Source organism: Lethenteron reissneri, chromosome 63 (genome assembly GCF_015708825.2).
Source record: "Lethenteron reissneri isolate LAM-NWPU_2019-01 chromosome 63, ASM1570882v1, whole genome shotgun sequence".
Classification (NCBI taxonomy): Eukaryota; Metazoa; Chordata; class Hyperoartia; order Petromyzontiformes; family Petromyzontidae; genus Lethenteron; species Lethenteron reissneri.
The window spans coordinates 2,728,242-2,743,122 of NC_083841.1; the positions used below are offsets into that span (position 1 = coordinate 2,728,242).

At 52.6% G+C, this 14,881-nt stretch overlaps 1 protein-coding gene across 2 annotated transcripts in view; it reads left to right on the top strand.

Moving 5' to 3' along the window:
• Nucleotides 1-14,657, top strand: part of LOC133358667 (axin-1-like) — a 35,645-nt gene extending 20,988 nt beyond the window's left edge. For both annotated transcript variants that reach the window (XM_061577077.1, XM_061577078.1), the window contains exons 6-11: nucleotides 790-1,157; nucleotides 2,967-3,059; nucleotides 3,768-3,965; nucleotides 5,062-5,169; nucleotides 10,040-10,261; nucleotides 13,336-14,657. In XM_061577077.1, the coding sequence (XP_061433061.1) occupies nucleotides 790-1,157; nucleotides 2,967-3,059; nucleotides 3,768-3,965; nucleotides 5,062-5,169; nucleotides 10,040-10,261; nucleotides 13,336-13,486 (1,140 nt within the window). In that variant the 3' untranslated portion in view covers nucleotides 13,487-14,657. The remainder of the gene's footprint in view (nucleotides 1-789; nucleotides 1,158-2,966; nucleotides 3,060-3,767; nucleotides 3,966-5,061; nucleotides 5,170-10,039; nucleotides 10,262-13,335) is intronic.
• Nucleotides 14,658-14,881: the final 224 nt, after the last annotated feature.

Genomic DNA, 14,881 nt, shown 5'->3' on the forward strand with positions numbered 1-14,881 from the left:
TGGGTGGGGAGGGTCTGGGTGGGGAGGGTCGGGAGGGGCTGGTTGGGGAGGGTCGGGAGGGGCTGGGTGGGGAGGCTGGGGCTGGGTGGGGAGGGGCTGGTCACCCCGTGGTGCCCTTATAAAACTCAACGTTTGACCTACTCACGCCGGCTTGTGCCCACCCTCACAGTCGTGCATATTTGCGGAATACACCACGCCGCCGTTGACCCTGGCCATTGACCGAGCAACCCAACGTTCCTACCAGCTCACTCCACAGGAATGTGTTTAAACAAGCGTCCCCCTTACGTGCAAATCCTCATCTCCCGACACTGTGAGAGACGGTAACGTATGTTGAACTTCATTCGCACCGTACGTACTAAACCGTGCTAATCCGAGGTAAGGGGGAAGGACAACAAACTAAACAAAAAAAATCAGCTCTAAAGAAATTAGTTTTAAATCTAGATTTAAAAGTGCAGAGGACCAGTGGCTTCCTCATATCGGAAGGAAGAGCGTTCCAGACGGCCGCATCAACGTCACCACCATCGCCATCCCCCACTTCCGTATCATGCAAGTACTTTTTGAACATCACCACCATCACCACCACCATCATGTATGTACATATGTAGAATTTTATTCGAGCCATACGTAACCAACCGTGCTACTCGGAGGTACGGCGGGAAGGACATCAAACTAAAACGCAGAATTCAGTTATAAAGAAATGAGTTTTCAATCTAGAAAAGTGCAAAGACCGTTACAAGCCATCGCGGAAGTCGATAGGAAATTGAATTGGTAACTTCACGGCGGCGGCAGCAGCAGCATCAGGAGGAGGAGGAGGAGCGGCAAGAGGAGGAGGAGAAGGAGGAGACGGTGACGATGGCGACACTGGGACTGTCGGGCGCGTCCGTGCTGCCGGCGCTGCACCCGTTTGCGCTGCTGCTGCGTGCCGGCGCCGATGCCGACGACGACCCCGAGCGAATCCTGGACCAGCACGTGTCGCGAGTCCTGCGCACCCCCGTGGTGTGCCGCTCGCCCACCAGCCGCCCCCACCAGCACGGCCACCAGCACGGCCACCAGCACCACCACCAGCACCACCACCACGCGGCCCAAGCCGCGGCGGTGAGCGGGCGGGCGCTACCAGTGGACAGGAGCCAGCACGGGGCGACGGCCGTTCCCTTCAGGTGGGTTGTGCATCCGCCGCTTGATGTCGCGTGGCATGTGAACTAAAAACGATTAACTTTTATTACTTTACCAGGTAAGGCCCAATGAGTTGTACAGCTCTTTTACAGAAGCGACCCTGGATATCGCAAATGATAGCGCAACGAAGTGGCTTTTCATCGTGTGGAAATTCACAGCGGTAGCCAACTGCTCCAAACGCGTGACGTTGATTCTAAATATGGAGGGAAAAACCGGAGGAGCCGGAGAAAAATCGACGCGACCACTGGGAGAGAGCGAGAGATGTAAATGACAGGTGTTGTTAGGATCGAACCCACGACCTCTTCTATACCAGGCGAGGTAGTGACACCATGTGGCCAGCTGTCCGGGCCAGTTCAGAATTGGTGTTCATTTAGTTGGCGTAATGAGTGACGGAAAAAATAATGTTTTGTTAATTGTTTTCACATTTTAGTCAGCGGTGACTTAAGCATGATGACGACTACGATCTCCCAGCGGAGAGATGGAAGCGTGACGGACTTATGATGGGCGGAAATGAACGAGTCCCAATGACGTAACAGACCGAGATAATTGAGTAATCTTGCTAGAGAATGCAGTGCACGGAGCGAGACCAGACTTGGTAATCGGCTCTCTGTATTTCTTCTTGTAATTATAACAAGTATAATTCTAACAAGTAATAGTAGCAATTAATCGTAACAATTAATCGTTAACAATTAGGTTTTTTTCGGTAAAGTCATGTAAAAAAGAAAATTAAAGTTAATAAAAGTAAAATCAAAATCACAACGTTTCGATTTTTTTTTACTTTTTTTAATTTTAATTTAATTTTTTACCTACGTGACTTTACCGAAAAAACCTAAGAGTATGAATCCTTGCAGTCACGAAAGCTTCAAATCTAGATTAATCGTTAATAATTAGCAATTCAGTGAGTGGCTGACCTGACATTGCAAGCCCCTCACACTAACATTTAATCAGCCGTAGCGAACAAGTGTTGACACTGCTCTGAACCGGAGTTGTGGATGCGGTGAGAACACGAGAGTGGGTGGTCACTGACGCACTGGTGCTACTTGGGAGGTGGGGTATTGACACCTATAGATGTGTACGGTGGTGGTGGTGCGGGTGTGGTGAGTGTGGGAGGGTGGGTGGGTGTTGGCAAGTATTGGGGCACTGCGGTGGCTTGGAGATGTTTACTACCTCACCTGGTATGCAGGAGCCCGTGGGTTCGATCCCGACCCTTACGCCTGCTGTATATTTGGAGTTTGCGTCTCTCTCCGTGGTGAGATGTTTACTACCTCACCTGGTATGCAGGAGGCCGTGGGTTCGATCCCGACCCTTATGCCTGCTGTATATTTGGAGTTTGCGTCTCTCTCCGTGGTGAGATGTTTACTACCTCACCTGGTATGCAGGAGGCCGTGGGTTCGATCCCGACCCTTACGCCTGCTATATATTTGGAGTTTGCGTGTCTCACTCCCCGTGGTCGCGTGGATTTTTGTCCGGGTACTCCGGTTTTTCCCTGCCACATTCAGAATCAACGTCACGCGTTTAGGGCATTTGGGTGCTGCTATAAATTCCCACGTGATGGTGACAAGCCACTTAGTTGAGCGACGATTATTTGTGATAGCCAAGTTGCCGTCTGAAAAAGAGCGAAACAGCTCAGTGGAGCCCCTCACCTGGTTAAAATAAAAAGCTTGGTGTGCGTGATGGCGTTGCCGTGCTCGGTGCGGGTATTTTGCCGTGCAGCGGCGGCGGTGCGTGCGTGTGTGTGCGTGCGTGTGCGTGTGGCAGTGCCGTAAGAGTGTGTGGTGCTGTTGGTGCGGCAGGAAGGCCATCCCGGCGGAGGAGGTGGACAGGGCGAGGCAGATCTGGCAGTGGCTGGTGGAGGGAGAGAGGGATGGGCTCGGGCACGTGCACAGGTGTGTGAATGTTAGAAAAGGGGGGGGGGCGGGGAGTGTTAACGAGGGGGGGGAGGGGAGGGGAGGGTGTCGTTCACGGTTGCGGCTCTGAGTGTGCACGAGCGAGTCGAGCGATCTCGGTTGATGACGAGTGAATAAGCCGTTCGTGAATCAGTAACGACGCGGGTAAGCGGCGTTATTTAAAGTGCGGCGTCTGCGTAAGCAGTTGAGTTGGCGATGCTAATACTGGTAGGAACCTCCTGGTTACACCAGCCCACAGGGGATTATTGTGTCCGTCGTGCAGGGAGGGGCTAGGTGGGGAGGATGGGGAGGGGCTGGGTGGGGAGGGTGTGGCTGGGAGGGGTTGGGATGGGGAGGGTGGGGCTGGGTGGGGCTCGGTGGGGAGGGGCTGGTCACCCTGTGGTGCCCTTATAAAACTCAACGTTTCACCTACTCACGCCGGCTTGTGCCCGCCCTCACAGTCGGGCATATTTGTGGAATACGCCACGCCGCCGTTAACCCTGGCCATTGACCGAGCAACCCAACGTTCCTACCAGCTCCCTCCGCAGGAGGAATGTGTTAACTCTGTGAGCATCCTCGTAGTGTCGGTAACTGCGAGCGTAGTTGCCGAATCGACGATAGTGCCAATATAACCGCTCTTCAGCATCTGCGTCGCGAGCCTGCGGGTTGAACCCGGTTGTCTGTGCACCCCCCCGCCCCCCCCGCCAGCGAGCTGGTGGTGGAACGTCCCTGGGGCCCTCCTCCCAGGCGCCGGGTGGTGCAGCCCAACCACCCGTTCCTGCAGGACCCGTCCATGCCACCCCCGCCGCCCCCCAACACCACCGTGCAGCTGGAGGAGGCCAAGCGGCGCCTGGAGGAGGAGCAGCTGGTGCCCTTGAGCCGGAGCGCCCAGCCCGGCAAGCACAAGTGAGTGCCCGGCGACTTTTCCCGACGGTCGACTTGCACGTAGCAGTCGTCGCCGTTTGCCGGGCAACAAGGGCGGGCGCGACGGGCCAGAAATGCCGAGTGGCCAGCAACGAGCAGCACTGTCGAATTTGTAATAATCATAATTTTTTTTAAATCCAAGTCAAAGGTGATTTCCTGCTCATAATGAGCATTGGCGTGGCGCTTACCTCCTGGATCCAGTGGTGGAAATTCTACATTGCTATGGCGGCGAGGGCGACTCCATAAGATAACCTGAACCTGGGGCGACGATGGGGCCTAGTCAAACCGTCAACTTGTTCTTTCGCGTGGATTTATTATAGCAGCATAGGGTTGCCTGGTGGAGTCGTGCCGAGTCAACGTGTCTGCCAAAGTGTCCCCCTGCTCAGTCTCGAGCATCTCCGTTAGAAACGCCACATTCCGATTTGCCTGGCTCTCACCATCCCTATGGGCAGATGAATATAGCGGGAGGTATTATTAGCGTGGGATGTAATGGTTGTGGTGTAATGGTTGGCTTACTGGACTTTGCAAGCCAGAGGTCGCTGGTCCAACTTGGTCTCACGGCATGGGGAGATCCCAACTTTCTAATTGCGAGTCAACACTGTGGCCGCCTCGGCTAGGTATACGTGGAGTTGTTTTGTGGTTAAGTAGCCCCACGGCTATAACGTTAGTGGCAAACGGCGTCTTAACCTCTTCTGGGCCTTGCCGTAGTCAACTCTGGTGGTCTTGGCGCAGTGTGTACACCACCACTACCACCACCCCATCCGCCGTTCTGGTCTTCAGCGGTGCTCGCAAACAGCACTTGCCCCCATCAGTCTATGGAGGCTACACGGTGCATATTCTTAGGTTTTTTCGTTAAAGTCACGTAGGTAAAAAATAAAAAATAAATAAAAATAAATCACGACGTTTCGGAGGCAACACAAGCTTCCGTCTTTATTTTATTTAAATTTTACTTTTATGAATTAAAAATTTTGACCTACGTGACTTTACCGAAAAAATCCAAGAATATGAATCCTTGCAGTCACGAAAGCGTCAAATCTAGACTTACACGGTGCATCTTTGTGTTTGCGTTGCCGTGCAGGTACGTCCAGGAGGTGATTGAGAGGGGCCGCTGTCTTGCCAGGGGCGTTGCCGCGCCCATCACGAGCGCCGTTTCCACCGTCCCGGACGCACACCCTGCGGAGTACGGGTGAGCCGCACCGAACCGTGACGGTCCACACCTTTAACATCCACGTTGCCATGGTGGCGAGATGCTATCTTCCTCGCCTGGTTTTTTAGCAGGTCGGGCGTTCGATCCCGACCCTGACCCCTGGTCTATATTTGAAGTTTGCGTGTCTCTCTCCCCGTTGTCGCGTGGGTGTTTTCTCCGGGTTCTGCGGTTTTTCCCTCCACATTTAGGAACATGCGTTTAGAGTGATAATTGTTTTTTTACCCTTCTATCTGGCAACAAAACTGACATCTTTTTTACAAGGAGTCATGTTTGCATAGATCACAATACCTGCAGCCATAATGCAAACAAAAAACGTAGACGTAGATGCCATTGGTTATTTACGTTCTGCAGATGTAGATGCCATTGGTTCTTCACGTTCTGCAGATGTAGATGCCACTGGTTCTTCACGTTCTGCAGATGTAGATGCCACTGGTTCTTCACGTTGTGTAGATGTAGATGCCACCACTGCCATCCATTGCGCGGCTGTTGAACTTACGACTCTCGGTCCGAACAGACGAGTGGACGTACGTAAGGGTTTGTTCGTATCTCTGAAGACCAGGTCATTCAGACGCTGTCTCCCCAACAGACCTGGTCTTCACCTGAGGACGGCTGCTTGCGTTGTGGCCGAAACGTCGTGAGAAATATTTTATGTTTTATTTTTATTATTTTATTACTTCCCTTCTACGTGACTTTACCGAAAGAACCAAGAAAAACTGCCGACTGGTTTCATCCTCGTTAGGACTCGTCGATAAGGCGCATTCGTCAGCCCAGCAATTCTATCAGTTTGCTGGTGTCGGAGGGTGTGGGGATGCATGGTCACGTGACTGGCGCGCTGCCGTGGCGGCCTTGCGCTGGGCTAAGGCGCGACGCACCTGGTGGTTGTGGTAGAGGCACGTTGACAGGCGTGCGGGCGTGCGTGAGCCCGGGAAAGCAATCCTAATTCCATTGCGTGGCGGACTTTGAAGTCGAATCCTCGCCTCGACGTGGGGAGCTTTGTTGGCCTGCGCCGCTCATTTTGGGAGGGGTTTGATGTTTTTTCAGGAGCCGACTGATGAAATGCACTTGACGCCTTTTTTTGTGGGTTTGTATTTCAAAGCTCAAAAAAAAAACCTCTGTCTCTCTCCACGTGCGTGTGTGTGGGTTTGGCCACCAGATGAGGATTTGTACATTTTTGTTTTATTTTGTAAGCTTTGTCCTTTTTTTCTCTCTCTCTCTCGCTTCGCTTGCGTGACATCTAACTTCTTTTCGGAATGACAATTCGTTTTGGATTTCACGGAAAGTTCGCCCCCCCCCCCCCACCCGTGTCTCCGTGACTGCACAATAACGCGCGCGCGGGCACAGGCCTGCTGACATTCTCTTGATGTCGGGCGCCGCACGCTTCTTTGCGGAAGCGCTGACGGAAAAATGGAAATTAAATTATTAGAAAAGAGCTGCTCCTAAAGTCACGGGGTAGTGCACGCAGCCAACAGCAACAAGCACGCAGGTGAAGAGACTTCATCGCCACGGTACCAATGGGGGATGAATGGTCACCCGTGGTATGTCTGGGACGCCAGTAATCATAATGATGAAGCCACTGATCATTTTCTGTCATTTCAGAATATTGGATCAGGCCCCGTCCACCGCGTTTGATTGAGCGAATTTGGCGGTCATGGATTTGATTCAGTCATCAGTCTCGTTTTCCTTTTCACCGTCTGGTTTGTGTGGTTTCTCGTTTTTTTTCTCACGGTGACATTTTTCTGCCCCCACTTTTCAGAACAAACATGATGAGCGTATTATTTGCTTATATTCTGCATGCATCTTCTTGGTTCTTTCGGTAAAGTCACGTAGAAGGAAAATAATAAAAATCAAACATAATAAAAGAATTCTCACGACGTTTCAGCCACAACGCAAGCAGCCGTCCTTCACCTGAGGACGGCTGCTTGCGTTGTTGACCTAGGGGAGTCCCAGGACCGGTTCAGATAATCGTCGCCGGTGTTGACCGTGAGCGGGAATCGAACTCGGGTCGCCGGGTCCATAACGCGGATACACCTGATGATGGAGGCTTGTGTTGCTTCCGAAACGTCGTGATTTAATTTATTTTCATTTTCTACCTACGTGACTTTACCGAAAAAAACAAAGAGTATGAATCCTTGCAGTCACGAAAACTTCAAATCTAGAACCATAGCGCAGCGTAGCGCTAACCAGAGGTCGCAAACGGGTTTTGATTCCTTACCCGTACCCGGCCGCACCAGGGTTGCAATCGGGTACCCGATACCCGTACCCTACCCGATACCCGGCTACCCGTACCCGGCTGGGTATCGGGTAGGGTACGGGTACGAGTACCCGATTGCGACCTCTGGGATGAAGCCATGTTGCAGGCGCGGGTGGGTTGATTCTAGGAACTTTAATTGTGAGAAGAGACAAGACGTTGGGAAATGAGTGACAAACGGTTACTCACCAGTGACTCACGGCCTACCCGTACCCGGCCGCACCAGGGTCGCAAACGGATACCCGTATCCGGCCGGGTACGGGTAGGGTACGGGTATCGGGTAGGGTACGGGTATCGGGTACCCGATTGCGACCTCTGGCGCTAACCGCTAGACACCTCTGGTGCACTCGCTGCCTCACTCTTACACGCGTGCACCAGTGCCACTCCCGTGCACCTGACTCTGCCACCGCCCAGGCTGATTTTTCCTTGCATGCGACCGGTGTGTGGGGCTGCCGCTCGCTATCTTGATTCGCACGCCGGTTCCGGTGAGCCATCGCCGCCGCCGCCGCCGCCGCCGCCACCGGCTGTAATTGCCGTTAAATTGAGCTCTCGCGTTTGAAGTGCAGTCGCTCGGCTTTGAAGTGAGTGAGGAGCTGAGGGGCTAAGCCCGTGGCCCCCCGTGCATGCGATTGTGGGACGTCTCCCCCCCCCCCTCTCCACTCCCGTCCCCCCAAACCCCAGTGCCCCCTGAGCCACGGCCGCGTGGGCTTTTTGGTATTTTTAATCTGAAAAGGAAGTCCTCCGTCTATCCTAAGGCTCGCTGTCCTCCCTCAGCTAGCTAGGTGATTCGCAAACATGAAAGCGCTGCCTTCATGTTGCGTTTGAAGCGGCGGCTTGTTTAATTCTGCGTGCGATGGGTTTTTCTATATAAATACCTTTAAAAAATCTATTATTTTTTTATTAATCTAACGCTGCTGCTGTCGCCGTCCCACGGCTTTAGAGCGGAAGTTGAGCGTGCCCGTTCGTCGCTGCAGGCCACCTCTGCCGCCTCTCCGCCCTCCCGGAGCTCGCTTGCCATCACCGCTTTTGAGCAACAGATCTCTCGCTTGCGTGAAGTGCGCTCGCGAAGCCGGGTCCCGAGCACCCGCCCCCCCCCCCCCCCCCCCCCCCGGTAGACTTGGGCCGTGTGCGGGCGCGCGAGTTGGCGCCGCCGCACTGCGCCGCTGGACCCAGCCGTCGCGAGTTCGGCCAACATCGGTGACGGAGTTTGGTAGTACGTGTTGTTTACGTCGTTTATTGTGAAAATTCGGTCACAGTTCCCATGACCACTGTTTCATTGCTTTTATGGCTTTATTTTGGTGATTTTCGATAAGTTTTTTGGTTTGGCCATGTTTGTTTGTTGTAGTACAGAGTTAGACTGATGGCCTTAATCTAAGTTGTCTTGTGGTTGTTGTTGTTTGACTTGCATACCACTGGGGTTTTTGCACATTTTTGTGTACGGTGCTTTTTCTGCAATATTTTACTGTATTATCTTGGATTTTCTGTTTGCACTCAGTCACATATTCACTTTAAGATGTGTTTTGTTCATGTTCTAGTATCAAAGGAAACGTCAACATCTGATGACTGCTGAATTTCAGCTCCGTAACTTTTTTTCAGAACCGACCAGGCTGCAACAAATGATAGCATGGAAATGTATAGCAGCCGAATAACTCTATAAACGGGCGACGTTGATTAGAAGTGTGGAGGGAAAAACCGGAGGACCCGGAGAAAAATCCTCGTGACCACGGCGAGAGAGCGAGAGAGAGAGAGAGAGACACGCAAACCTCCACATATACAGGCGTCGGGGTCGGGATCGGGATCGAACCCACGACCTCCTGTCTACTGGCTCAATTAATAGTCGGTGAGCTCAACCGGGCTACCAAAAGAGGGCCAGCACCCTGTCAGAATAAATGTGTGGCGTGGCCATAATGTTAGAGTTCGCGGTGCGAGGAAAGGAGCGGAAAGAGAAGTGTTGTGAACTGCAGCATGGTGATGTTTGAACTTGGGTGCGGACGAAATGAAACAGTCCGGTTAAAGAAAGTTTTTGGCTGCTATCAATGTTTACACGATCAAGTCACTTCTTTGGGCTGTCATTTGTGATCGGTCGTTTCTGAAGGAGAGATACGCAGCTCAGCGGGCCTTACCTGGTAAAATAGAAAAAGATTGTTTTAGTTTTTACTTGACTTGGTCTATCAGGGTCCAAGGTCCTTTCTCCAAACCTCCGATTAGCGCGGCTGGCTACAAGCAGTGCGAAATAAGTGCAACGTACCCTTTGGTTCTTTCGGTAAAGTCACGTTGGTGAAAATAAAATGAAAATAAATATTTTATTTTTATTATAAAATTTTAAGAAATATTTTATTTTTATTATAAAATTTTAAGAAATATTTAATTTTTATTATTTTCACCCACGTGACTTTACCGAAAGAACCAAAGAGTATGGATCCTTGCAGTCAATAAAACTTCAAACCTAGAACTAAGTTGAACGTACGCACACATAAGACCTCCGTTGAGTTCCGGAAACAGGACTGAATATCCTGCTGCCCCCCTCCTCCCCCTGCCCCCCCTCTCCCCCTGCCCCCCCCCCTGCCCCCCACCTGCCCCCCCCCCTTCCAATTGTGACAGTCGGCGAACGGGACGGCGCCTGGGAGCTCGTGGCCCCGCCGGGGGGGAGGAGGAGGAGGAGGGGGAGGGGGGGCCAGCGGGGGGCGGTGGGGGCGGCGGGGGCGGCGTGGTGGTGGCGTACTACTTCTGCGGGGAGCCCATCCCGTACCGTTCCAGGGTGAGGGGGGGTTCCCTCACCCTCGCCCACTTCAAGGAGCTGCTCACCAAGAAGGGCAACTACAGGTGAGTGTGCGAGCACGCAGAGGCGCGCGTGCGTGCGTGTGTGTGAGCACGCAGAGGCGCGCGTGTGTGTGTGTGATTGTGTGTGTGTGTGATTGTGCGTGTGTGCGTGCGTGCGTGTGTGTGCGCGTGTGTGTGATTGTGCGAGCACGCAGAGACGCGCGTGCGTGTGTGTGTGATTGTGCGTGTGTGTGCGTGCGTGCGTGTGTGTGCGCGTGTGTGTGTGTGTGTGATTGTGCGAGCACGCAGAGACGCACGTGCGTGTGTGTGTGTGTGATTGTGCGTGTGTGAGTGTGTATGTGTGATTGTGCGTGCGTGTGTGATTGTGCGTGTGTGCATGTGTGTGTGATTGTGCGCGTGTGTGTGTGCTATGTGTGTGAGTGAGTGTGTGTGAGTGTGAGTGTGTGTGCGTCCGTGTGTGCGTGTGTGTGTGCACACGCCCTACCTCCTTTCTTTCGCTCGGGCACACAGGCCTACGTCACCCTTCCCTGTGTTGCAAAGACAAAGATCCCCCCCCCCCAGCCGTGTAGCCTGCAACAGGCTGTTGGGGCAAGTGCGGTTAGCAAGTAGTCGCCTATGAAGGCTGGAAACGACACACGAGGGGGTGGGTGGGTGGCGAGCACTACGCCCGACCGCCTTCGTCTCCCCAGTGGTGATGTTTTCACATCGCACAGGTATTTATTTGTGGCTGAATCGACCTAGGGGAGGCCCAGGACCGGTTCAGATAATCGTCAGTGGTGTTGGCCGTGAGCGGGAATCGATCTTGGGTCTCCGGGTTCATAGCGCAGTGCACTAACCTCTACACCACCGCTCCCACGTTACATCGCACAGACACACACACTCAAGTCGCCCTTCCCTGTTACAAAGACAGAGATCCCCCATATAGCCTTAACAGACTGTTGGGGAAAGTGCTGTCAGCGAGCGCCTGTAAAGGCCGGCACGGCACACGAAGGGGGTGGTTGGCCAGCACCTCGCCCGACCGCTTCTCTCTCCAGAGTGACTTAGGGGAGGCCCGGGCCCGGTTCGGATATTCACCACCGATGTTGGCCACGAGCGGAAATCAAGACACAATCACGCTCACGCGATTGTGTCTTGCATCACACGCGCACACACGCGCATACAAGGGCACTGCGGTGGCTAGGAGATGTTAATTAGCTCGCCCGGTATGCAGGAGATCGTGGGTTCGATCCCAACCCCAACGCCTGCTGCTGTATATTTGTAGTTTGCGGTGTCTCTCTCCACGTGGTCGCGTGGATGTTTTTCCCTCCACATTTCGAATCCACGTCACGCGTTTAGAGTATTTGGCTATTATACATTTCCACGCGATATCAGGCGCTTTGTCGAGCGAGCATTTGTGATGGCCAGGTCACTTCTAAGAAAGAGCTACATCGCTCAGTGGGGCCTTACCTGGTAAAATAAAGTAGTTTAGTTTTTGCCCGGCTGTGGTTGCTGAGCGAGTGGTTGACATCTGGAGGCTTGTGTTCAGCTGTGCACGTTAAGCACGTTCACATTCCATTTCTGGACCGATGGAGCTTCTGAATACAGTCGGATCTCAAGTGCTTTGTGGTCGTGGAGACCGATTAGATCAGCGGGTGGGTCATAAGGAAGTGAGGGTATAAAGGTGAGCAGATTAGCGCGATGCGATCAGGAGGTAGAGTGTGGTCAGTTTAAGGTTCTGTTATGGGACCTTTTTGCTAGTATCTATGTATGAACCTTTTTTTTAACCCTTTTTTTTTTCCTAGTTTAATGATCTACGTACATCATGGTAGTTAATCTGCCCCTCTCACTGCTCTGATATTGCCTACAATGTCCGCCAATTTTAAATGTGGTTGTTTGCAAGGGATGCTTATCGCGAATGTTTAACGGGGCACCGTGAGACCGCTGATTGCTACGCGTGAGAAACATTGTACGTCCGGCCAAGGCCACTGCCAAAAAAAAACCTAATTCTAGATTTGAAGCTTTCGTGACTGCAAGGATTCATATTCTTAGGTTTTTTCGGTAAAGTCACGTAGGTAAAAAATATAAATTAATGAAAGTAAAATAAAAATAAAATTAAAATCACTACGTTTCGGAGGCAACACAAGCTTCCGTTTTCAGGTGGAACCGTCACAGCACGCTTGCTATATCAAGTAAATTATATTTTACTTTCATTCATTTTAATTTTTTACCTACGTGACTTTACCGAAAAAACATAAGAATATAAAAAAAACCTGTTGAATTTTTGGAACAAGATGGGCTACGAATTGCTTTCGCGGAAGAATTTTTATAAAAAATGTAATTAAAACCAGCAACGTTGCGCTGCGTTGCAAGCGCGATCGACGCGCTTGGCGTCTGACGGGCGTGTCGGTGTTAGAACCCCGCGGATGCCTGTTCCTGCGGGAGCGCCACACTTCTTCGTGCATTGCAGCCAAATATCTGGGGCTCAATTGATAGACTGGCCTGCCAGCTTGCATCCCAACGTGCAGTGCAGCAGTTCCACTGAACATTGAAGAAGATGTCAGAGACTCTGTGCGGCAAAATATTCCACTTGTCCTTTTTTTTATCTTGACGTTTGCGAAACCTGTCGCCTCGTGTGCGGCCAGATTTGAATCCAGCTCTTGAACGGCGGTCATCGGTTGCACTTTGTGCCGGGACAAGCGGGACGCACGTATGTGCGGGCGTTGACCTTCTTTCGCGCCGTACGTAGCCAATTGTGATAATCGGAGATGCGGGGGGAAGGACAATAAACTAAACACAAAAAGCCGTTCTAAATAAATAAGTTTTCAATCTAGATGATTAAAAATGCACAGCTCTCGGTGGCTTCCTAATGTCGGAAGGAAGAACGTTCCAGACGGCCGCAGAAGCACACCTGAAAGCGCCGTGCGGTGCTGTGACCGCCTTTGTCCGACCATTTTCCTAAAGCCGCCCGCTCCTGCTGTGAGGACGAACGGAGCTCGCGTGACGATGGTTTATGCTCCTTGGCGAGTTCAGTGAGGTACATCGATTGCTTCGTTTGTGTCGAGCACGATCCGTCTCCTCCTCCTCACCACTGCCCCCACCCCCCTCCTCCCGTGCCCGTGCCGCCGCTGCCGCCGCAGGTTCTACTTCAAGAAGGCGAGCGAGGAGTTTGAGTGCGGGGTCGTGTTCGAGGAGGTTCGCGACGACAAGGCCCCGCTGCCCCTCTACCAGGGCAAGGTCGTGGGCAAGGTGGAGAAGGTGGAGGGAGGAAGTCCCCCCCTCAGGTCCTGAGGTCGCCCACCCCGAGGTCACCCACCCCATTGTCACCCACCCTCACGGTCTCCTGCAGAGGAGCCCTTCGCCCGCTGGCGTGGAGCGTGGTGGAGGGGCGGACGGTCGTCGTGCCGGGGATGCGCGAGGGTCGAGCGGGCCTCGGAGTCGACCTCCAATGAGCCGCGGCTGGCCACGTACGGTGCGAACGAAGTCCGACGTATGGACGTGCGTACGCTGGAACGCTCGGCTGGAGACGGAAGAGGAAGCTCGCTCGAGCGACGGCGTGTCACGGACGCGCCGCGCGTGCGCTGGGGAGAGTTCTGCTTTGGTGAAGGATGCCGTGGCGTGCCGTACAATGCCACTTGGTGTGTGTGTGTATGGTGTGTGGGGGCGCCGGGGCATGGTGCTGGTCACCCACCCCCTCGTGTGCCGTGCTGGCCTTCGTAGGTGCTGCTGCTACTCGCTAACGGCGCTTGCCCCGACGGTCTGTTGAGGCTATACGGGGGGATCTTTGTCTTTGTTGTGTGGGGTGGGGGGGGTGTGTGGATAGGGTCACAGAGAACTATGGGTAGAAGATGCACGCAGCTTTGGGATCGTGGTGCGATGCGGTGTGGTGCTGTATACAAGGTAACGGTGATGTGGCACGGTGTGATGCGGTGTGGTGGTGTAAGATACACTGGAGTATGACGGGTGTTCACATTGTTTTGAGGCAGCGATACGGTCGAGCAAATTTGGCCGGACTTAAATTTGTTAACGTTTAGTTTAAAATACCTTTGATTTTTCTCGTTTGTCAACATTTACATCGGCGCCACGGTGGCGAGATGTCACTTACTTTTCCCGGTACACAGGAGGTCGTGGGTTTGATCCCGACCCTGACGGCTGCTGCATATGTGGAGTCTGCATGTCTCTCCCGTGGTCACAGGTGTGAGCCACTAACCTCCTGTGACCAGGCCGAGACCCATCGACTCGCCGCACATGAGAGCGGTTTCAGGTCAGAGTTGAAGGCCACGCTCGGCTACTTTAGAATAACCCTTTCTTAAGCCGTGCGCTCGGGGGGACAAGTGCACGGACGTTAACCTCCCCCTTGGCTAATAAACTAATAATTCTAGATTTGAAGCTTTCGTGACTGCAAGGATTCATATTCTTAGGTTTTTTCGGTAAAGTCACGTAGGTAAAAAATTTATAAAAGTAAAATAAAAATAAAATAAAAATCACGACGTTTCGGAGGCAACACAAGCTTCCGTCTTCAGGTGGAACCGTCACAGCACGACTGCTGCATCAAGTAAGAGAAATTCCAAGAAAACAGTCCTTGGAATGAGCTCATTCCTTGCAGCGTGCTTCAGCCTGCACCGAACCTCACAATGGCTCCTCCCACCCTCAACCAGTATATATACAAGGACTGTTTTCTTGGAA